The 23,971-nt window shown below is 39.9% G+C and overlaps 1 protein-coding gene across 1 annotated transcript in view; it reads left to right on the top strand.

The window, feature by feature from the left end:
- The window catches only part of LOC107164985 (protein tiptop-like), a 66,575-nt gene extending 43,663 nt beyond the window's left edge, over positions 1-22,912 (top strand). The window contains exons 2-3 of the mRNA XM_015513033.2: positions 13,357-13,558; positions 17,527-22,912. Of these exons, the coding sequence (XP_015368519.2) occupies positions 13,357-13,558; positions 17,527-20,605 (3,281 nt within the window). The 3' untranslated portion in view covers positions 20,606-22,912. The remainder of the gene's footprint in view (positions 1-13,356; positions 13,559-17,526) is intronic.
- The last annotated feature ends 1,059 nt before the right edge of the window (positions 22,913-23,971 follow it).

Below are 23,971 nucleotides of genomic sequence, written 5' to 3'. Positions count from 1 at the left end.
TAAGCCGTGTGTATACAATAACCGTCTGTACACGAGACTTTGCATTATTATTACGGTTTATCTATTCTTCATGAACGAGCGAACAGCCGCCACCAGCATTAAGCAACATATTAATGAGACAAAGACCGACAAATTAACGTCCTCGAAACGTCTTGATAGGTATTCGCACACGACGGCGCCCAAACCATTAAAATAGTTTCCATCATACAATTCGACTCGATTTCAATTTTTCTACCGCTGCGCCGTTTTGATCGTCAAACATCATAATGTCGTAGAATTTAAATAGTATATAGAGGGAATCCCCTATGTGCTATTGTATACTATGATTACTCGAAAGTATTCAATATAAGAAACAAAGAATGTTGACATTTTATTAATCGCGGAATCTGGTGATAATCGAGTCACACGATCATCACCACTGACCCTTTTGTTGTCCTCACATATTTCTTATATACTAATCTTAAAATCGAATAATGTCTATGCTAATTTTTTTTTTTTAACCCACTTTTAAGTACTAAAATTTTTTATTTTCATTTTATCTAAAGCTTAATACAATAGTGTATTTTTAAAGTTACAAATTATTTATATCGTAGTACTAATTATTATAGTTTCTAAGCCATCGCCCATCATCTTCAAGCTTATTATCTCAGACCATAATTTTTGAAGTTTGAAGTTGAAAGTTAAATAACTCAAAAACTAGGTACACAACACTATAGAAAAATCGTCAATTTATATTAAGTTAATTTACATTAAAAAATAGATAGGTATTCATTTGAATAAAACAAGTTAGGATCGCTACAGGATACTCCCTCAATAGTAAATGGTATTTCAAAAATGATCCTTAAAACGTGTGTAATTCAGAACTCTAATAATCAGAATTTGAATAAACTTCAACTTTACTACAGGATAAAATGGAGAGTGATGATGTTCAGTGAATCATTCTGTATTATTTTTTTACTACACGACGTATTGCGTACCGGGGAGGACGAGAGAGAAGAGTGTTTAGCGTGCGTTTAATTATATTCTATGGCATTGTCCGAGGTAGGGGTGCGCGTAGTCGGCTGTTTTTTATATTAAATATACAGTTTTTTTTCTCTCCTGTAGAGCCGCGTCCCCATGGCGGTCGCTGATCGACAGCGTCCATCAAAACGAAAAAGCAAAGGCTGAAAAAGAAAACGGAGAGATGGGAACAGTGACGGAAGAAAGAGTAGGGAATCGAAAAAAAACAAGGCGCTGCAGCGCGCGTCCCGCGGCGGTGACAGCTCTCGTATTTTTCCGCAAAAAATGTAACGATTCGCGGGCACCATGTCCTTAGCCGCGGGCGGTCCAGGAGCAAAGTGCGCGTAATCTAAAATAAAGAGGGAAAAGACGAGAGAAAAATAAAAATAATAATAATATCAACAACGCGAGAATAATCGACGGGGTGACGGCGGAAAACAAAAACAATGCGATGATGCTGAGACGAAAACCTCGCGATTTATAGTATATACACATCATAATATACCGAGCACGTAAACACGACCACCGCTCTCATCGTATATAACATCGAACCGCACACGATTTCACTACCTCAACGGTAGTTTGTTTTCCGGTGGCGGCAGCGGCGTTTAGGGGTTTCTTGACAAATTAGCCGCCGACAACCGAATGCGCCGCGGCGGTGGCGTCAGGGTTGCGGCGGGGTCGGGTTAAACGCACCGAGAAGGTATGTTATTATATTCGTATATATATATATACAACACTCTCACACTTCACACTATCGTATAATTGCACCACACACACTCCGTTTAAACATCGTGAGCATGTGTCGGTGTAGTATATTATAAGAGTGCATTACGGTTGCATGTAAGGTCGGCAGCAGCGCGCAAAGAAGGGATGAGGGAGGCACGCGACGATCTACGACGTGGTCGTTTCTATCGCATTAGTGTACACGCGATCGGTGGCGAAATTTTTTTTCTCCCGATGTACAGATGGAAAATGGCCGATTCCGATTTATTTTGAAAATTGAATTTATTGACGAACACCATAATTCCTCGACGTCTCATGGATTCCCTTCGTATGTACACATTATATTATACATAATATTCTTCTTATTATTATTATATAGGTATACGTAAGTGCATACACGTTTTATTCCATATTTTTTCTCGTCGAACATCTGCCGCATCGGCGGCGCTCGGTGATAAATGTTGACAGCCATTATTATGCGCCTCCGTATAATATATGTGTAATTCGACAAACACATGTCCATCGCGCGCTGTGCACACACATAGACACACACACTGCGGCGGTGGCGGTTATTAATTGCGCGTGTGTGTGACGTTTTTTGATTCCTCCGTGCCGCTATCGCCGGCCGAAAAGTGACTAACATTATGTTATGTTATAAAAACACTGCACTTTTGTCACTCTCCGCGGCCCCGTAAGAATAATATTAATACATTAATATTATACATATATACGCTTTGATTCCGCTCTCGTGTCTTCGGTGGATCGCGCTTGGTGCACTTCGTCAACAAACGCACAAACTTTTTTTGTTTTTTATACATAATCGTAAAAATATAATATTCGCCACACGTCGTTCCTGATGGAATTGAGTTTCATTATGGGTACGCGCGTAAATATTATTATAATATACAATTTCATAAATTTAATAACTAAAAAAAACGTAATTCACCGCGTGTAATAAAAATAATAATAAATGCGTAATATTATTATGTGTGTGTGCGGCGCTGCGGGTATGTATATTATAATGTACACGAGGAGGAGTCACAGTCGTCACATTTTATAGTATATATTATTATTGTATATTGTCGTCGTTCTCTGTTCCTACTCGCGTGTACATTGGAGAGAGACCGGGAGAGTGCATTACGTTCGTATACGTTTGTATGTGTGTGTGTGTGTGTGTGTGCGCGCACACGTCACCTCTTGATTTATAGACACGACGATGTCGATGGTAATTAAAGTGGAAAAAAGAGGGGCAGATGTCCCTCGTGTGCGGTGACAGCGGAGGTCGTGTGTATCATCATCGTCATCGTCAACATCATCGTCACAGTTTACTCGCCTGTGTATACACTGTGCTGCGATGATGATATTTAAACGTTTTTATATAATATCATATGCCAAAGCCAAAGTACTACTCTGCTGCTTGCAGCAGTAGTCTCTCGAACGGATAACGTTATCTATATGTGTAATGACTTAGATATATAAAAATAAATAATATAGTAATAATATGTCATTCATGAATTAAATATACAATATTTGAATTTTAAATAAGGTGATTTGGTGACGTCTCTCCGCCGAATCCATCAAATTTGGATCGACTGAGAGGTGGTCAGCTGTACAAGTGGTCCTACCGAGTAATTTTTACATGAACAGTAATACATTTATAATATATACCTACACTCTACAGTTAGACCTATTCTTAGAAATCCAAGGCGTTTTGTGAAGTTCTCAAACTGAAAACAAGAAGAATATTCAAAAGTCGATATCTTACAGTGAAATATGACATTTTTCTGTTATAATTTGCAAGATTGCTTAGCATGTTTTACAATATTTTCATATAATTATATCATTTGAATATTTATGAATTAACTGTAAATTTTTTTGGCACCTGTAACGATCACGGGTTGCATTATTTACATTAGGTAAAGGCGCTTAGGTTACTATTTTTCGTTAACACTCATTCTGTAAGTATATTTTATCTCGATCAAACGTAAGTGTACGATGTATTAAAGTTCATGTCTGTATAGGTATAGTTCAATAGTTGGTATATTATGTACTTTATCATATTATTTTATAATATAATATTCCTATAATATATAAGAGATGATTGGCAATTTTGGAATTTTTTCTTTTATGGTTTTATTTTTCATAGTGATTTTGTGCAGATTGCTAATTTTCAATAGCATTTCATTAATTGCCTTGTCATACTTGTGATCATTATTGAATTGTTAAAGACGGATATTTGAGACCACTGATCTCGTTGTGTACACTTTTATACATTGGTTTAATGTATGTGTGCTTGCGTATCGACGATCTGTTTGTGTCGACCGGGACGCGATTTCCAACTGTTGGCCCGGATTAGACACAGAAAAGAACGTATAGATTTATTGTCGTGCAGCCTCCGGGTGCGTCGAAGTCCAGAGATCTAACGATTTTTTTCCCGCCATATGCATCGACGACTACGACTATGACGACGACGACTATACGACGTCAATCCCTGTACGTATGATATATGTATAATGTAATATAACAAACGTGCGTGTACATTCGGATTTTGCACGGGCCACGCTGTCGTGGAGCGGGTGTACCAGGGGGGTTGACAGCTGATCTTTTATTGCAGCAGCTTTCTGCGGCGGCGGTGGTGGCAGGGAAGCCGTTTATTTATGATATCATATACGCTCGTGTGTGTGTGTGTGTGTGTGTGTGCGTGTAATATATATATTTTTTTCTCGCCCCGTTGTTGCGGCAAAAGACATAAATCAGTCAGAGGATATTTTCGACAGGGCCGCCGCCACCGCCACGGCCGATCAGCGCCGTACGAGCAGCAGCAGTTCGTCAGAACCCCGACGGACGGATGGCCATTAAAATTATTAATTACATAAATAACGCGGGCTCTCACCCCAACTGTATCACACACACGTACAATCTTTTGATGTCAAACCGATAGGACATAAATTACACAATTTTTTTCCGTCCCGCGACACCCCCCTCGCGACGATATTTTCAAATGCACTACTGTATGTTATAACGCGCGCGCCTGCCGCTTTTGTCTCGATCGTGTGTGCCCACGTGATATATATTATTATCGAGTAAATATATATATATATATAAATATATATATTTAAGCGACGTCACCGTTTTATCGGGGTTCCGTGTGATTCTATAGAATTTCGAGGGAAAAAAGCGATTTTTTTTCCTTCCGAAATCCTCAAACGCATAAAACGCATTGATATAATATTATATAATATCATATTTTTATATAGATCATAATTAGACGACCCATTGAAATCCCCGATAACGACCGATTATACTTACCCGCGTGTGTCAAGTTGGCCCGTATTTATTATAATACACTTCATCGCTACCACGTTGTTCACGCATATTCGGCGTCAATGACTGTACGTTTTCAAGTATTTATTAAAAAACCGACTTCTCAAGAGATAAGGAATATACGTCAGGTAGGTACGTGCCTTTAGAGATGGTAATGTTAATTAATTTTCGTTTTAAATTAATTTCTGACTTAATCAAACGCGTAGATGTAAATTTCAGTTTATCGCTCGTTATGACTTGTAAGTACCTACATATTTTTACTTCTACAAATCGCTTATTATGTTCGTTTGGTTCTGGTCCTCCATACTTCCCCTGCGACATATATTGTCAACTAAATGGAAAAACTGAGTGTAATCGAATTTGCTCAACGTGTTTAACGTTTGCTTATAGTATTAGGATTATATTAGATAGGTTTAATGTGCACAGTGTACACTCGGATCGGTTTGAGAGGAGGTCAGCCACCAATAGTGTACAGTGTACACACACACACTAAAACTAAAACTACGTGTCCATCGTAAAAATAATCGTTTTTGCCACCGCTACCACCGCCGAAGACACTAGGAAACCATGTGTTTATGTTGTATGACATTGTTTTGTTATTTTATCACATCACTTGTTTGTTTTTAGTCGTGTCGCAGGTGCTCCCGTCCTCCGGACGTTATAATATTTAATGATGCTTTTTTGAAGACTATAAAGGAAAGATAGATGGCAAGAGAGAGATAGAGGGAGAGAGAAGGTAAAAACGATTTCGGAGCTCTCTTGACGTTCACCTGATGTGTAATATACGCCGTTGTATAATAATAAAATATACATGTACCTATACCGTGTTCACGGCGGTGGCCAGTAAAATCGTAAAAAAATGACACGAAAAACACGCCACGCCACACGATGATGATAATTTACTGACGATTTATTTATTTTTTGCTTTACCTCGAGTTACGGCGACTAGCAGTTGGACGTCCTATCGAGAGGAGCACAATATGCACAATACGATATACATGAACGCGTTTCCGAGCGTGCCTGTGTTTATTTTCCATATTTTTTTGAGAACGTACCAAGAAGTTTGTGGAATATTGGTGAATTGGGTCGGTAAAATTAACTGGTGTGCACGTGTTTGACAGGCCGCGCCGGTGGTGGCAGGAAATCAAAATAAATCAACCTGGCCGACGAACACGAATAATATAATATGACTTGTTTCGCGCGCGAAGATTTATGCCCCGACAGCGAAATGCAGCCGACTCGGTTGCGAAACATCAAAATCAAAATAATGATAATAATAATATTCTCACTTTGCTATAGGTACATATATATAAATATATAATATATTATGAAACCAGCTATGACAGCTTTGGACGCGCTAGTTATGATGTGTTATATTTGGAACGATTAACAATATTCGAAGCCAGTCGGTCGGGCACCCAACGATTTGCGGTTTCATTATAAATTCTTGTGTCGCATTAAAATGTATATAATATATAATATTATATTTTAATAGTATAGCCGACGCGAAAGAAAGCACGATCTACCTGCCGCGCACGCGCATACCTCTAGTACTTATAATAATGCATATGATACTGCATATTATGTACATGTATATGTGTACCGGCTCGTGTTCATTAGCCGAGTTATGTCGTCGTCTGACCTGCCTCCACTCGTCCGCCGCCCGAGATAACCACCTAACCTAACCGTTGATTTAACAACGTTGATTATTGAGCACGTATATTATACACAGCCGTCTGGTATAAAATCATAGGTACCTATATAAAGTACAGTATATACGTACATGGGGTTTCGTTTCAAGCCGATGATAATCGTATTTGTATACGGTCTGCAGACTGATACTTCGCTGAACCGGCGGAAAATTCGCATTCTCCGCGAAACGCGGGAGACCATCTGACGTTACACGTTAAATAATAATAATAATAATTAGCCGTAATTTCCTGCATCGACAACAACTTCGGTGGAATCGAGTTAAGTCTCGACGACTTTATTTTGTGATGTCTGCTGCAGCAAACGCTACGTGGATGAAAATTCGATTACCCGTAAACGACCTCTCGACGGTCACATTAGGTATGCGACGCGTATATAAAATTCCATCTCACAACAATATTGCATATAATGTACCTATATATATATATAGATATTATATATTTCTCTCTGCTGCGCCATAACGCATGTCGTATGTAATAATAATATGTGCAATGTACATCTGTATACATCGCCACCGCACCATCGGCGCGTATCACACGACGACGATTGTCCAGTAGAAAAACACACACACTCACACTACAAACACAAACCCACACACACACTTAAATACAAACAAACACACTTTACGTTATATATTTACACGGGGCCTGTGCCGATTGGCCGACCCGGGCCCGTCCATTTGGGGCGGGGGGCCGGCCGTGCGTTGCTCGTATAACCGACGATGGACGGACAGACGTATTCATCCACTCGCCACCGCGTCACGCCGATCCGGTGGCGGTGGCGGCGTTTGCATCGGTAATGAGGTGCTGCGCCGAGAGTTAAGCGTCGTTTATATACGAACGTATACACAATAATAATATTATTATACATTATTATATACATATCAATATATCAGGTATATGCTGCTTGCAGTGTGTCGTGTGGAGACTTGCAGCGCTGCATCTATTGTGTTGTTGCTGCAGCGTGGTACATCGGCGCGTCGCTTTTGTTTTTAATCGATTTATCGCCGCCTGATAGGTTCCTCCTCTCCGTGGTTCATCCGATAAGGCGATTATTGACTGTCATCGCAAAGCGGTATGGCGGATGAAAGGGGGTGGAATCGTTTTCATACATATAATATCCATACGGTTTATATTTATCTCATCTCGTGCGGACCGGTTTGCCGCGCGGCTGAGAATCGCGTCTACGCGGAGTTTACCTCTCCACCGCCGCCCGAAATCTCCAGATTTCTCATCTCCCGACCAGGTTGTGGTATTAAAAAAAAATTTTTTTCGTTTTCGCGCAACAAATCCATAGCGGCCGGGCGACGACGTGGTCATCGCTCATTTTGACAATTCAATGGGACCAAATACGCGAGCCGGTAATAAACATCGCGTCTATATAATATATATACCTGCGCTGTATATATATATATACACATATATATGTATATATGTCACGCTGTCGGGTTATAAATTTCGAGCCATCGCGCGCGTACAGGAGATTTATGGCCGTGACGGTCGTCGATACTATACGTACAGATGAGGTATATCACATAATATATTCACATCTATACTGGAAGTCTGTCGAGAGTGTCTTTTTTTCTTTTTTTTTACCCACATTACGGTAGACGGACGCGTCGTGGTTTGGCGTCGGTGTCGGTCGGTTGTCGAACTGTCGGTTGGTGGAGACGACGAGTGCGGGGGGGTTGAGGCGTGCGTATATTATGCGTGGACGACGACGATTGAAAGTGGTCAGAAAAAAAATCCTTGGCCTGCCGATGACCGGGCGCGTTTTTTAATATTAAAAATTTTATTAAAAAAATCATCGACGACCAGAAGAAGATAGCTGCTGCTGATTGACAAAAGGTGCAGGAATTTCCGACCAACAACGTGTCGCCGCCACATAAGACGTCAAATATCGCGTTTATTCGTTTATATTCTTTTGTCGTCAACCAGTTTGAACGGGCCCATCGTACCCCGCCATAAATCACGTGCCGCCAGCACTCTTGAACAACGTTCGCGCACAATGGCCGCCGCCGCGTCTCGGGATTGCACAATATGCGCGATCGTATTATTACTATTATTATTATTATTGCACACCTTAGGCAATAATAATATAATATAATGTAAGGTATTATATTATACGCGTTCGTGTGTGTGTGCCCCTGTTGATTTTCCGCCGCATCATTTATAATACCTTTTGGCCGGACGTTTTTCTTATTATTTTCGCCATCACGCGTGTCGTGTATAATATTATATATATATAATATATACCCCATAACTCGCTTACCTGGCCGTTTTATATTATTATTTTGTGCTCGGCCGAACTGGGTACGCGAACTGTACCCATGTATATGACGTGCAGGGTGCAGGTCGTCGTCGCAATATTAATCAATCGACGGCGACGCCAGTCACCGGGCAATAATTTGACGCGACCGAGATACTCCGAGGAATGCTAATGGTCCGGTCATCGGACTGGTGTCGATCGCGCCCTTTTTCTCTCCCTGATCCACCGAATGAATCAAGTTTTATAAATTATTTTATGCAATTTGGTATGTAGAACGTTCCGGCAGAATCTGTTATTCAGTGTGACTTTATAGAATTGAGATCATTATGGAAAAATATATATTTGTTACAATATACTATATTTCTATATGACAAAAATATATTTCAAATGGACAAATGGTGTTATATTTCACATATGACATTGTAGTAACGCATGAAAATGTATATGACTACCTACAATAGAGTCTAAAGCTCCCTACAAGTCATAAAATAGTATTTAAATAGAAAATTAAGGCTACGCGCCTGTTTTTTTTCCTCACGTTTGTTCGGACGAATACGAGTGCAGCACTGCACGCCTATGATAATAGTATAATACATACTTTATTCACGTAGATCTTCCTCTTGCTGTTTAAACTGCAGTATATGAAATGCACTGGCCACGACCTCGCGCGTTCACGTGCAGCGGTCGTCGGACAGTCACCTATCTGCCATGCAGTATAAAACTATAAACACGCAATCTTTAATAATAATAATAATATGAGCGTACCTATAGCTACGATGTATGTTACGTATATATAATGCGGCTCGCAACATGAGAGTGCGGCCATTGTTTCGGATAGTCCGTCGCAAAAATCGAAAAGCGTTTAACGACGACATGCAACGAGACAATACCGCTACACGGGCGCTCGTACTTATGCAAATGTGCCACGGAATTTGCATACAAACGCCGCGTTCGTTGTACGGTATGGCGATCGAGAGGAGAAAAAAAAGGGGCGGCCGATATGTTATTATAATGTGCATATATACACCTGAAGCGGTGTGCTGGGTAAAAAATTGTTTTATTCTGTGTGTGTGTGTGTGTGTGTGTGTGTGTGTGCTCGATCCGACTCGAGGACAACGTACCGTCGCCGTTGCCGTCCGTTTATATAAAATATATTATTTTTATTATTGTATAGGCACGTCGTCATGCGTCCTGAGTTTTAAATCGTCGTCGTCGTCGCGAGATAAATACTACAAGCGGTAGGCTAGTCTTGCGCGATCTATCGATCGTAGTCTTATTATACAGCAATCAGCATATTAAATGTATAGCAGTGGTCTTCAAACTATGTCCAATTTTGGTCGCGATAAGTCTATACTGTTTAAAATTTTAAAAATCTTCTGCAATGGCATACCAAGACGTCGTCATTAAGCAATTCGAACTTTTTTTTTGGTTAACAAAGCTGACATGGGTCGCAAAAAATATATGGCAAGACAATTAAGTCACGAGTCAAAAGTTTGAAAACCACTGATACATAATGGGTACCTCTGCAGTGGCTCTGTTTACGTATAATATTATAGTCACGTGCGCGTGTCGGTATGACTGATGGACGGACTGACGTCGAACGGCTGCTGCTGTATCCGAGACAGAAGAATATATTATTGTTATTATTATGATTATGATTATTATTATGTTTATATTGTGTTGAACAATCATGTGCAGTACATGACGTATACGCGCGTCGCGGTGCGGTGAGGAACGTGCGCGGGATGGCTGAAAAAGGGGTTTGAGGTGACAAATGAGAATTAAACAGACAGACGGCTCGCGCGCGCGATTCCCGAGCAATGGGGCGCGGGAGTCCTGGTTCTACAGGGTCGAGGAGGGTAGAAAACGTAACGACGTTATGCAGGCACCGCCGCCGCCGCCACCACTGGCAACTTAATGTTTAATGACATCACGTTAATTGGTGCGGTTACCAGAGTTGACAATTAATTTACGAGTCTGTTTGTTTTGGTGGTCCCGTCGTCGTCGCCGTCACCGCCTAATTTAGACCTTTCGAAAGCGGATTGTGTCGCCGCACCGGACTGCTGTGCGTTCCATGCGCTATATACAACACGTCATATAGTATAATATTGTATATAATATACTTATGTACGCGTTATATTTTACCCTCGTTTGCGGTCGCTTTTTGCCATTTTATAACATGTTTTCGTATATTGATTAGGTATCTCGGGCATTACCGCGACCGCGGTAACGTATGACGCCGCTTACCTATATTATGTATGTGTACAGCAGTAATAATTGCGTCGATTTCTGCGTAGATTACATTACGCGTCGCGCGTGCGCCACTAGAAACGAACGACCGACGATCGGGCCCTGGATAACACAAACGCGCACCCATACAATAATTATAATACATAATATAACCGACAAGCCGATAGTGAGCGTGTGTGCCTTTGGATAGGTTTGGCGGTAATAAGATGCGGTGGCAACGGCGGCGGCGGGTAATGACCAACTAGGAGTGGCGCTGACCGGTGGCGCTGAAAGACATAAATATAATAATAATAATAATAATAATAATAATGATAGTAAAAAAAAAACGGACCATCACGACCAGCACGTGAACAATAGACGATAAATCAGACCAATTAAACGATATTTTCTTTTTCCCCGCATTCCGCGCACACGTATTATTATTATATTAATATATATTAGCCACCGTCGCCGCTGCAGCGACGGATTTAAAAAAGGCAAAAAAAAAAAAAATTAACAAGTACCTGCACGTCTCGGTAAGAAGAATATCATTATACTTAAACGGCACAAATAAATAGTGTGAGAGAAGAGAAAAAAACCACGCACTCGCGACTAATGATATCGAGGAAAGCGTGATGTGGTTTATTGGACGTGTCGTCTCTAAAATGTTAATTTCATTACGTTATAATAGAAATACTTGTACACCATTGTGACCGTAATACTACACATATTTTCTATTTTGCTCTTCGCACGGCGGCGGTGTATGCGGACTTTTCACGCTGCGCTGTACGCACAATGGTCGCGGACATCATTCCGATTGGGCGTCGGTGCGCGGGCCGAAGGGTTGGCAGGACCGCGACGACGGTTTTAAGTTTTCTTAAACAACCCATTCGTTTTTATCGGGCCATCTGCAAGGCGTTAAGACAATAGGCTTTGGGTCGTGACGACTTTGGACAGGTTCGAGAGATCCGCCCTGCAGGTTTTATTGTTTTTATATCGTTATCTAGCGCGTTCGATCTTGAGGGTTTGTCGGCCCGGAAAATTCGCGACCCCCATTGTCCTCTTCTTTTAACTACACTGCACAATCCACGCACAAAAATAATGAATTCCGCTGCACCGAGACCTCGTCTCGTCTTTGCGCGCAAAAGTTTTTTTCTTCTTATATACCATACCATTATATCATTATTATTATTATTATTATTATTATTATTACTACTACTATTATTCGCTCTATATATATATCTCTCTCTCTCTCTCTCACTCACTTTATTTTTATTTTTTACCCCGTTCGCGACGTCTAAGAATAAAACGCGTTGATCAAAAAGACGAACGTCTGCGGAGATAATAAACTCTTTTCTGGTTCGTTTTTTAAAAAATTTTTTTTTTTGGTAAATTTTTATTTTCTGCAGTGCTCGAGCGCTCATTTTGTTTTGTACTGCTCGTTTTGTTTTGTACTGCGTGTTCGTTCCGTGACAACTTTCCTCTACGATCAATTCGCGGGGCGGTATTAAGTATAATAACATAAATATAATTTAAGTGATGAAGCGGCGATGGCTCGTTAATGGAAGAGAACTATCGCAAGTAGTACAGACCTAACTGTATTGCGCAATGGATTGAACTCGGCACGTATCGTTCGGAAAAAAAATCATTGACAGCCAATGCCGTACAAATAAGTACAAACGACCCGTCGTCGTCGGGCGAGTGTTTGACGACGACGACAACGCGTACAGTTAATCTAAACGTCGACTCGACGGCAGCCCATTATTTCAAATTAGACTCTCATCTCGACACGGGCACGGGCCGATCGGACGGACGATCCTCTATTGTGTGCATGGTACACACACACACACACACGCATATTAGATTATACACGTCTTGCAAGTATTTTAATGTACAACGAGAGACTCCACCGCCAACCATCTCGATCCTTGCAAATACGATTTCATGCACGTAGATCCTTACATACGAGTTTATTATCAGTATCGCGTCGACTTCTTTCTCATCACTTATTATCTGCCCCCCAAGTTTTATTATTTATATACTTTGTTACTGTCGAACCCGTATTTTAACACGAAATTCATTCGGTTTTTTTTTTTACAGGGGAAGGTGGTGAAGGTGAAGAGCCGCCAGCGGGCTATCAGGAAGACGACGGTGGATGTCCGGAAGACGATGAGGACGAAGAGGAAGAAGAGGAGGAGGGCGTGTCCGGCGGATCGTCCGGCTCGCCGCCCAGGTCTCCAATCCCGTCGAGCACGGACGTCGAACAAGACGCGGCAGTCGCTAATGAGCGTTTGCCTCTGAGGTCAGTTTATACACTTATTACCATGATGGAATTAGATTATTATATCCATAGATAATACATAATGGATAGGCCATATTGGTTATCAGACGTTCTTCGATTTTCTGTCTCACTCGGCAAAAGAGTTTACACTCCATGATATTTCAAAAATTTCCTTCTATAAAAATTAATTTAAATTTGAATTTTTTATAAGAGAAGTGAATATGCCGTAGGCATATAGTCAAAACAGGCATTTTATCAGGCATATATTCAAAGAATTTAATTTTTGTGCAATTTCACTATCCGCATAGACACTTAGCCAAATGCCTAGTAATTTAATAAAATGACTAGGCATTTTGACTAAATGCCTATTTAAAGTCAGGCAAATAATAAAAATGAAACATTTTGTATTATTTTAATGTTTTTAAACATTTAACTGTATTTTCTATTAATTATTTATTGCTATTTTATGTATATAAAAAATCTATGTATTATTTATTAATATGTAAAACTTATAAGTATATGAAATATATTTAAGTTCTTGCACATTGATACAATTGTTTTAAAAATTAAATCATAAATATATATAGGTAATTACTAATTATTAACTAAAATACTATTAAATCGATGGACTGGTTATTAACGAAAGTTATACTTCAATAATTAACACTTTAAGTAACAAAAGAAAACGTATAACAATTAGACTTAAGAGGACGCTACATCCACATGTGATGTTTCCGTCTTACAAGTACGTAACATTGTAAAAACTGTTTCGCGCGGGAAAGAACCTAGAAGGCTACAGTCATAACTAAGAAACGAAATTCTCACCACAGATAAAAGAGAATTTTGACTGTGCAACGTTGTTTTTATTTTTTTGATATTAGAACTGAAAAAAAGTTATTCGATTTTGAAAAACGCAAAAATTATGAATTTTGAAACAATAAGAACTTTTTTTCTATTTATGATATCGAAAAATTGAAAACAACGTTGTGCAGTAAATGTTCTCCTTATTATGGGGTGAAAATTTTGTTTCTTAGTTATAACTGTAGCCTTCCTGGTTCTTTCCCGCGCGAAACAGTTTTTGCAATGTTACGCACTTGTAAGACGGAGCAACACATGCGGGTGTAGCGTCCTCTTAAGTCAACGTTAAACTCACGATTCAAATCCCACAATGCAAGTGATATAGAATATCGGTTATCACTTATTAGTGTTCTGTGCTATAACACGCATGCAAAACACATAAACCCTGGAAGAAAAGATAACTTTTTTGCTGAGTAGGATGAAGATACGTTTTTAATATTGCTGTCTCTCTTCTTTATTCGGGAACGATGCCCGTTATGTAACTAATATACACAGGGCCTATCCATTATGTATTATCTATGATTATATCTTATATAGGGACCCAATAACATAAAAATAATATACAGTTACGATTTATCGTTTTATCATGATACATGTATAATATATATATTATTTTGATGTTGTTTATTTAAATAATTGAGACTTTGTGAGTAAGTGAATTCTTCCCCCCCTGCACTTCACCTGTATGACACGAAAATGCGTTACGGCGGCGATCATTTTTGTATTTAGGATTTATGTCTCTTGAATCGTGTGAACGTTACACACTATCCGATTCAAAATGTAATTAATGATTGTGTTATAATAATATTCTTCGCGCTAAAAATATTATTAAAATAATAATATTACGATTTACAGTCGTTCTGTATCAAAGAGATCTACATATTATATTATAATTTATAAAACGACCAACAGATTATTAATTTTCCAACAGTCATTAACTAATATTATTGTTATTATTATTTAGGCGATCGTTTTCTGATCTCGATCGTCGTATATACCGCAATCTTAATTAAAACTTATAATTTAATCACCCACGAATAATATCGTTGTGCTCTATAAATATAATATTCAAAGACGGTGATACCTAATAATTATTATTACCATCGATACGGTTCGTTTAATTGGGCCTTGACATTATATCCTCTGTAAGAATGCCATTGAATTTATTCTGGTAAAATGGCCAATTTTACTCAATGTCACACACGTCTCGTCGATTAAACGAAACCGCCTCGATCATAAATCTAATTTGATGAATTTGTGAAAAAATGTATGTACAAATGTAAAAATGTCTTTGAGAATCGTGTTTGAACGTTAATTAAAGCACCTACTTTTACTCAGTAAATTTATTACATTAAAGTATTATCAATATTTTTTATAATATGATGTATTCAAACGGTACTTATCGTGTTCACACAAAAATATGATCAAATCACGTCGTGGTGCACATAAATTAATATAATATTGCATTGCAAGTTCAGAAATTATTTGAACGGAAAGAAATCTAAATGAAGAAAAACTCGGTGAAAATCAGTAATGCAATTTCGACCAAGGGCGACGATATACATAACAATAATTCGTCCGAAAACTCTTCAAAAAAAATAATATATATATATATATATATATATATATATATACACAAGATACTGCAGGCGGCGGCCCCAATCGTGCCATTAAAATATTAAAAAAAAAAAAAAAACCGTTCCAAATGTCGACGACGATGAACAGCTAGTGTCGTCCTCATCGAGCGCCCCGTAATGTGCTCTGGGTGTGTTGGTTTTGCCCGTTCATTTGAATTTTCATTTAGTCTTGGTTCGTGGCGGAGAGATGGCGGGACTCTTCGACTGATTTACGATAATGGCTCGGGTGCCGCCTCTCCTGCAGCGGCGGATAATTTCTTTTTTTTCGCCTACGCTACACGAAAGGAAGTTCCCCGGGTGCGGAGTGGAAACCGACAGTGTGTAGAGCGGTGCTACATAATATAGGGGTGGCGAATGCGAGAGCGGGAAAAAACTGTTATGACCTCCCCGCTGGGAACGTCAACTTTGTACTTTGGATTCGATAATTTTTAAAATATATCGCCCGTTGCAGCTCACGTCGACTCGACTATATATACCGCCGCCACCGGGGCACCATGATAACGTCGTCGTTCCACCCTTCCGCGCGTGCTACCGAAAGATACACCTTGTCAACTTGAATTCGTGACGGCATTATATTACAATTATTCCGGTTGCGCCGGAGACGACACTGCAAACTCCATAAATTGGTTTTAATGCGGCACTCGACTGAGTTTGTTTTTGCGAGAAAAGTCTTGCCAATATGAAATATTGTTCATTAATCTGTCTTGTTAGCCGGAAATTATTGCCGACGGAGGATCGAGTTCCGGACGTGCAAATCCATTCCTCTCCTTCTCCCTCTCACTCACTCTTTGTGTGTCCGCCACTACACGCCGTCCCAACCCACATCAAAAAAAAAGGCCCTTATATCAAATTCTGAATAATATATACGTTAGTGTGTGAGAGCGAAAGTGTATGTTTGTGTGTGTAAATAATATTATGCTCTGGAGTCACTAGGCACAGAGCCAAAATGGCCGCGTGCTAATCATTCGGATTGAAATCTTGTCGCCAACTCAATGTCGGGTTATGCTAATTGTTTCCATTAATTAAACTGAATAAAAAATAATAATAATAATAAATAAATAATAATTATGCAGTCGGTTAACTGAAATGTGTAGTTGGCAGATGGTAATAATAAAAAAAAACACGTCGCAATTAATGGAGAGGAGAAAAAAATATCAAATAATTTTGATAAACGCCTTCATTAAATCAAGGATTTGGTCAATCTATTCGTGTCAATTTTATTGTGCGTATCGTTTTCAGACGACATTAAATGTCACCGGGTCATTAGTCTCGTGTTATTTCAGGTTTTCAATATATTTTTGAGTATTACTGTAAAGTTATCCAACGTCCCAAAATAAGCGTGTTACACACCTTGATATATTCACGCCACATCTTAATACAACATCGATCACGACATCTTGTTAATTAAATTAGAGTAATAGTTTTATTGTTTTTATGTGAATACGATGATGATTATTTTTTAAAACGTAAATGTATTTATTTTTATGTTCACAGAGAAACAAACAGTCCGTCTAAAATGAGTAGAGGATCGCCGAGGAGCGAGTCCAGTCTTCCGCCTTACGAAGTCCCTTTGTTGGCAACCGTGTCTCCCGGACGTTCGCCACCGTCATCGGACGTGCTGGACTTCAGTACGAAAAGGCCGGCCAGCCCACCGGCTTCTTCCCATCCTGCAGCTATGAACTTCAGCAGCAGCAACGATGACTCGCCGATCGATCTAACCATCAGAAGCAAGAAAATAAAACTCGACCCGTCGCCCGTATCGCCATCCGCTGATGCATACAACCGGATGAGCAGGCCGTGGGCACAGTACAGTACACCGGTGATCAAGCCCATATCCAGGGGTGAGATGATGACGCCGCCTAGCGACACGGTTCACATGTGGAACGGAAAACACGGCAAACTGACGTACGGATCGTTCCCATCAGCGGCCAGCGACGCTACCAAGGCGTTGGAGAAGATGTGCGAACTAAGCAAACTTCAAGACGAACCGAGATCAGTGCTAGCGCCCAGTTCGGGACGGCATAGCGCGTGGCAGTCGCACTGGCTGAACAAAGGAGCCGACCAGACCAAAGACGTGCTCAAGTGCGTCTGGTGCAAGATGAGTTTCCCCACGCTGCAGGCCATGTCGACGCACATAGCCGAGACCAAACACGGCGCCGCTTCCGCTCAAAATATCCAACCGCCTCCACCCCCACCACCGCCGCCCGTGTCCACGTCTTCCGGACACAAAAATGATCTCAACATGTTGATCAAGGAAACAATGCCACTTCCCAGGAAGTTGGTGCGGGGCCAGGACGTCTGGCTAGGAAAGGGCGCGGAGCAGACTCGACAGATACTCAAGTGCATGTGGTGCGGCCAGAGTTTCAGGTCGCTACAGGAGATGACCACGCACATGCAACAGACGCAACACTATACCAACATCATTTCACAAGAGCAGATCATATCGTGGAAGTCCGCGGATGAGAACAAGTCGTCGAGTGGAGGTAGCAGCAACGCGAGCGCCGCGTCCACAAGCTCGCCGGCCGGCTCGGTGAACACGTCCGCCAATCACGTCAGTGCCGTGCTCACGTGTAAGGTGTGCGATCAAGCGTTCAACTCGCTCAAAGAGTTGAGCGTTCACATGGTGAAGAATGCACATTACAAGGAGCACATGATGCGTTCGATCACGGAGGGTAGCAACAGGCGTCGGCAGACGCGTGAGAAGCGGAAGAAATCACTGCCGGTGCGCAAACTGTTGGAGCTGGAACGAGCTCAGCACGACGTGAAGAACGGCGACGGAGGATATCCGACGTCCGGTGGTGGGTTTAAGGCTGTCAACGATACCAACCACCGACTGGGCAGGATAATCTGCGAGAAGTGCGGTGAAAAAGTGGACGTGGCCAGCTTCATGGAGCACTTGCGGGTTTGCGTGACGATGACGACGGACCAGAAAAATCTACTGAAGACCGCGTTGATGTCGCAGAACTCGATGTCGGCGACAGTGGCGGAATCGGGCCGGGAGAAAAAACCGAAGAAGGAGCAGGACAGATCTCACGCGGCGGCCGACCTGTCGATGAACAAACCGACCGCAGTCGCAGCCACCACCGGTTCGTCGTCGCCGTCAGTGCTCAACGCTATCGAGAAGTTGATCGAAAAGAGCTTCGACTCGAGGCTCCGTTACGGAACGTCGGCCACGGGCGCTTCGATCGGCGAGAGCATACTCAAGCGTTTGGGCATTGACGAGAGCGTGGACGCCACAAAGCCCATAATGGACGTGCAAGCGATGAGCTTGTTGCGCAGCTATCAGTCACTGGGTCGACACGAGCGGAGTGGAAGTGAGTCGAGCTCCATGTCACCCGAATTGGCAGCCATGCGAAGCGATTCGACCACGCCGGACCGCAAATACGAACCAACCGATTACCAGCGCATGCGATCGTTGACGCCAAAGTCGACTCCCGAACGACACAGCTCGCCCAAGTCGTCGTCGTCGTCATCCGGCAAAGGAGGTCAGGAGATCGCTGTCGGTGTCGAAGTCAAGGCCGAACCGACTGGCGGGCCCGACGAAGGTTGCGTCACCGGTGACTTTGAAGTGAAGAAGGAATATGTGGACGAAGACGAAGTAGCGGCCAAGAGCCCGGCAGAACGGAGGACAAGGAGCCGGGAATCGGCCGAAGGTTCTGTGGCGGACGAGACGAACGGATCGAGCCGGGGCCCGACGCCCACCAATGTCAAGAGCCCGCCGAGTCCGGCCGACAGTGACAGGTCCACCACGGACAACGGAAAGAAGACGCCGGTCACGTCCAGCAGCCTGGGCGCGCTGTCTTCGATGTTCGAGAGTCTGACATCGGCTGCCAACGGCGGAGGCGGCGGTTCGTCGTCTTCCGCTAACGGCGATGGCGGAGGCGGTGGCAAGAGTGGTGGTGGCGCTAGCAGCCACCCTCTGGCCGCTCTCCAGAAGCTCTGCGACAAGACGGAGAACCACCACCACCCGCACAACCATCATCACCACCACCGGCCAAGCAGCCGTTCGTCGTCCAACGCGTCCGCCACCAACGGGGCGCCCGCGCAATCCATGTCGCCGCCCGCGTCCATCACGGGAGCCACCGCGCCCGGTGCGATCTTGGCCTTTAGCTGGGCGTGCAACGACGCCGTCGTCACGGCCGACTCGATCATGAAGTGCGCTTTTTGCGACACGCCGTTTATATCGAAAGGCGCATACCGGCATCACCTGTCCAAAGTGCATTTCGTCAAGGAAGGCATCACGCCCGAACCGATCATGCTGAAACCTGCCTCGTCGTCTTCGGCCGCCGCCGCTTCCGGCCACCAACAGTCTTCGTCGTCGTCCACGGCTCATTCGCCTTCGCCTTCGCCGTCTTCCTCTTCGCAACACAAGTCGTCGCCAAATCACAACAATAATAACAACAACAGTAGCAGCAACAATAACAACAACAATGGGTCGCCGTCGACTTCGGCCGGTGCGGGTGGCGTCAAGAGTCCCGAAGCCAAAAATGGTGGTGGTTACGATGAGAGTCCGCATTCGAAATTCCTCAAATATACAGAGTTGGCCAAACAGCTGTCCAGTAAATACGTCTAGTCAACGCGACAACGCACATTTAACGGGCGTTCGTTATTACAAGCACGGTGTATACGATTGATGACGTCGTCGTCGCGGTACCTATATTATATTATAATATTAATTTGTATCATACACATATTGTTGATTTCACTATACATTATCATAACCGACGTACGTCCGTTTTATCGGTTTCAAAAATATTGTTCTCGCGCGACAACTCCCCTGTACATACGACATAAAGATTCCCGAACGTTTATATTATTATATACACTCTCCCCGCATAAAATACATTATTAAACGTCTAAATTTTTAATTTCTTCACTATTACTCTAACCACCTACAACTACGACTACCAATACTACAACCACTTCTACTACTACTACTACTACTACTACTACTACTACTACTATTACTAAATATTAATTATAGACGTCTAGCGCGATGAAAAGAAAAAGAATGATATTTTTCAATATTATTATGTACTTAATCTTCCATTTATGACGTATGCGAATTGTGCCGTCAAACCCATTACCTAAAATACAATTGTATACGCGTTAGGAAAATATGAGAAAAACAATGAGTTGTTTTTTTATTTTTATTTTGTTAAACAATTTTTAAAAGAAAAATAATTCGCGAAAATTAATATAATATATATATATACATATTGTATATTATTATTATTACTATTACTATAACAAGATACGCGAACGAATGATGTCCTTTATATTATCATGTATACGCGTTTAGTCGATAATATTATTATATTATTGTCCGCGTCGTTAGACTAGCAACTCTTATTGAATAATATGATATATAAAAAATGTTAAATTATTTAGTACGATATAATATGTAACACTATTACGTTTACGATACGTTTATGCTCATACGCTATGTAAGTTTCCTGTGTTAAAAACGGATGTAACTTTAAGGATAAAACATTTTAAAAGGCTGTCACGTCAACTATGTATAACGATTAATGCTTAAGTGTAGAGTTAATTATTTTAATCGACTATAGGTTAAGGATGTATTCATTTTCCGGTTAGACGTTTCCGTCTCGCGGAAACCATTCCACTTTGAACTAAACAATATTTATATTATTATATACAAAATTAAGCATAAATAAAAACCCCATAAAAAAAAAAACATACATGTATACTTAAAATATTGTTTTTTGAAAATATTACACGTCGCGTTCCTAATCCGACTCATTTTGTTTGCGTTCGGCCACAGACAAAACAATTATTAATAACTATAATTAAAAACGACGGTACCTATACCCAATGATCGGTTTCGCACACTAAAATTTTAATATTTATTCAACCCGTTCCCCGAAGCACTTGATTTTTTTGTATTATTATATAGTTATACTACCTAATATTATTATTAATCAGCCAGTAAGCATAATAGTTACCATTTAAATAATTTTATTAGTTTTGTTGGTTATTATTTAATTTAAGAGGAATGTTTTCATTTTTCGTGTTAAGTATCGTAGGTACTTTTTAATTTAATTTTTTTTATTATTATTATAATAATAATATTTTTCACGGGGAACACTATAATAATAATTAAAAATAGTATTCTTAGCCACGGATGGCGGCCATAAAAATATGATATTATTATGACTTTGAGTGCCACAACCAACCGAGAGCCGTGTGTTAAGTATACGACAGATTTCCGTAGGTCATCGTGCCGTTTATATATAATGTATACATATTTTTATTTCCATTAGATTCGTTCTTTTAGTTGCGTTATCCATCGTATTAAAATGCAATTATTACGTTATCATTACTACAACATATTATGTAGCCGGTACTGTATAATATATAGTGGCTGATGCTTTTTTTTTTTAATAATAATAAAAAAAATATTTTAAATTTTCCATACGAATAATATAATTAATCATGTTAAGTAAATTATTATCGAAAACGATTTGTCCTATATAAATAATATATAATATACGTGTATACGATTATAAAACAATATTCTATTGAAAAAAAAAAATAATATTTTGCCATGTTTTACGTTCGTGTTTTGATTCTATCATATTATAATATTGTAGGATTTACTATTTTGTTTACAAGGTTACTATTACGATAAATTATTATTATATTATTATTATCATTATTATTATTATTATTATTATTTTGTTTTTATTTTAAGTTTTTATCAGACTACGAAAAACCTTTTGTACATAATTTAAATATATAGTATTATAGACATTAAATACGATTGTAATATAAATTGTACTTATTTATTTATTTATATAAAAAAGTAGGCAATATTTGTTTTAATTTTTAACAAATAATAAAAGACATTTCAATTCGAGGTTAGTGATTTGCGTTTTTCCGCATCCTTTCCAGATATTCTTCTCCTTTGGCGACAATACCAAAAATACATAACATAGATGCTACCAAATATTTTTGTACTCAATAAATGCAAAATAAAATGAGACGATGACGTTGAAATTCGTCTGTCCGACTTGCAATTTACTATCGTTCCTGGTGAGCGTTATTGTGTCCGAAAAAAATATCTAAAAACTAATTTTTACAAGAAATTGCAAAATTAGTCAAATAAAATGTATACAAACACGAAAAAAGTAAGAAAAAACAAACATTCGTCTTATAGGGTTATAAGATTTATTTGCAATAAAAATAATTAGTGAACTATGATCGAATTTGGAGGTTTTATTAGAAGTATGCAAAAATATGAACAAAAAAAAAAAATATTACGATTTGGTAAAACTGCTAGTAAACACTAATACTAGGGATTTTACATTGGTTTAGAAAACTAAATTGGAAAATTGTTGACACAATTGTTGATGCACAAATGACGCATACAGTGCACTCGCAATACAGGACAATCTATAACGATTAATATATTAATATTATTAAATACTATTTAGTATTTATAAGCGATGGTAAGTAGTGTGTTTTTAAAACAATCTTGAAAATTAAATCTAATCTATTGCTGCAAAAGTATACAATTTAACAATAATATTGAGATAAGATATAAGAATTAGATTATTATAAAATTATAAATTTACAATTTAGCGTATTTTTCGGTTGAATAATATTTTATTTCATTCTCTACTACTAGGTACCAAAAATATTATGTACGATAAAACTTACGTTTTACGTGTATGCAATGATTGTAATATGCTACGAGTTTTTTTTATTAAAAATATGCAGAAATATGCAACCAAATATGTGGAAAATGTGCAAAATAGAATAACCACCGTCTGCTTTCAAATAACATGACGTGATTTGTGTACATTATACACGTTATGTATAGCACGCCAAGGTATATGTGTGATATAAATCATGGCGCATCAATTAAAACTGCCGTAATTATACCTGCGAAAATAAAATTGTTTTAAACTACTTT

This window comes from Diuraphis noxia, unplaced genomic scaffold (assembly GCF_037042655.1).
Source record: "Diuraphis noxia isolate RWA-SAM2 unplaced genomic scaffold, SU_Dnox_SAM2 contig0005, whole genome shotgun sequence".
NCBI lineage: Eukaryota > Metazoa > Arthropoda > Insecta > Hemiptera > Aphididae > Diuraphis > Diuraphis noxia.
This window is presented reverse-complemented; position numbering and strand designations above follow the sequence as displayed.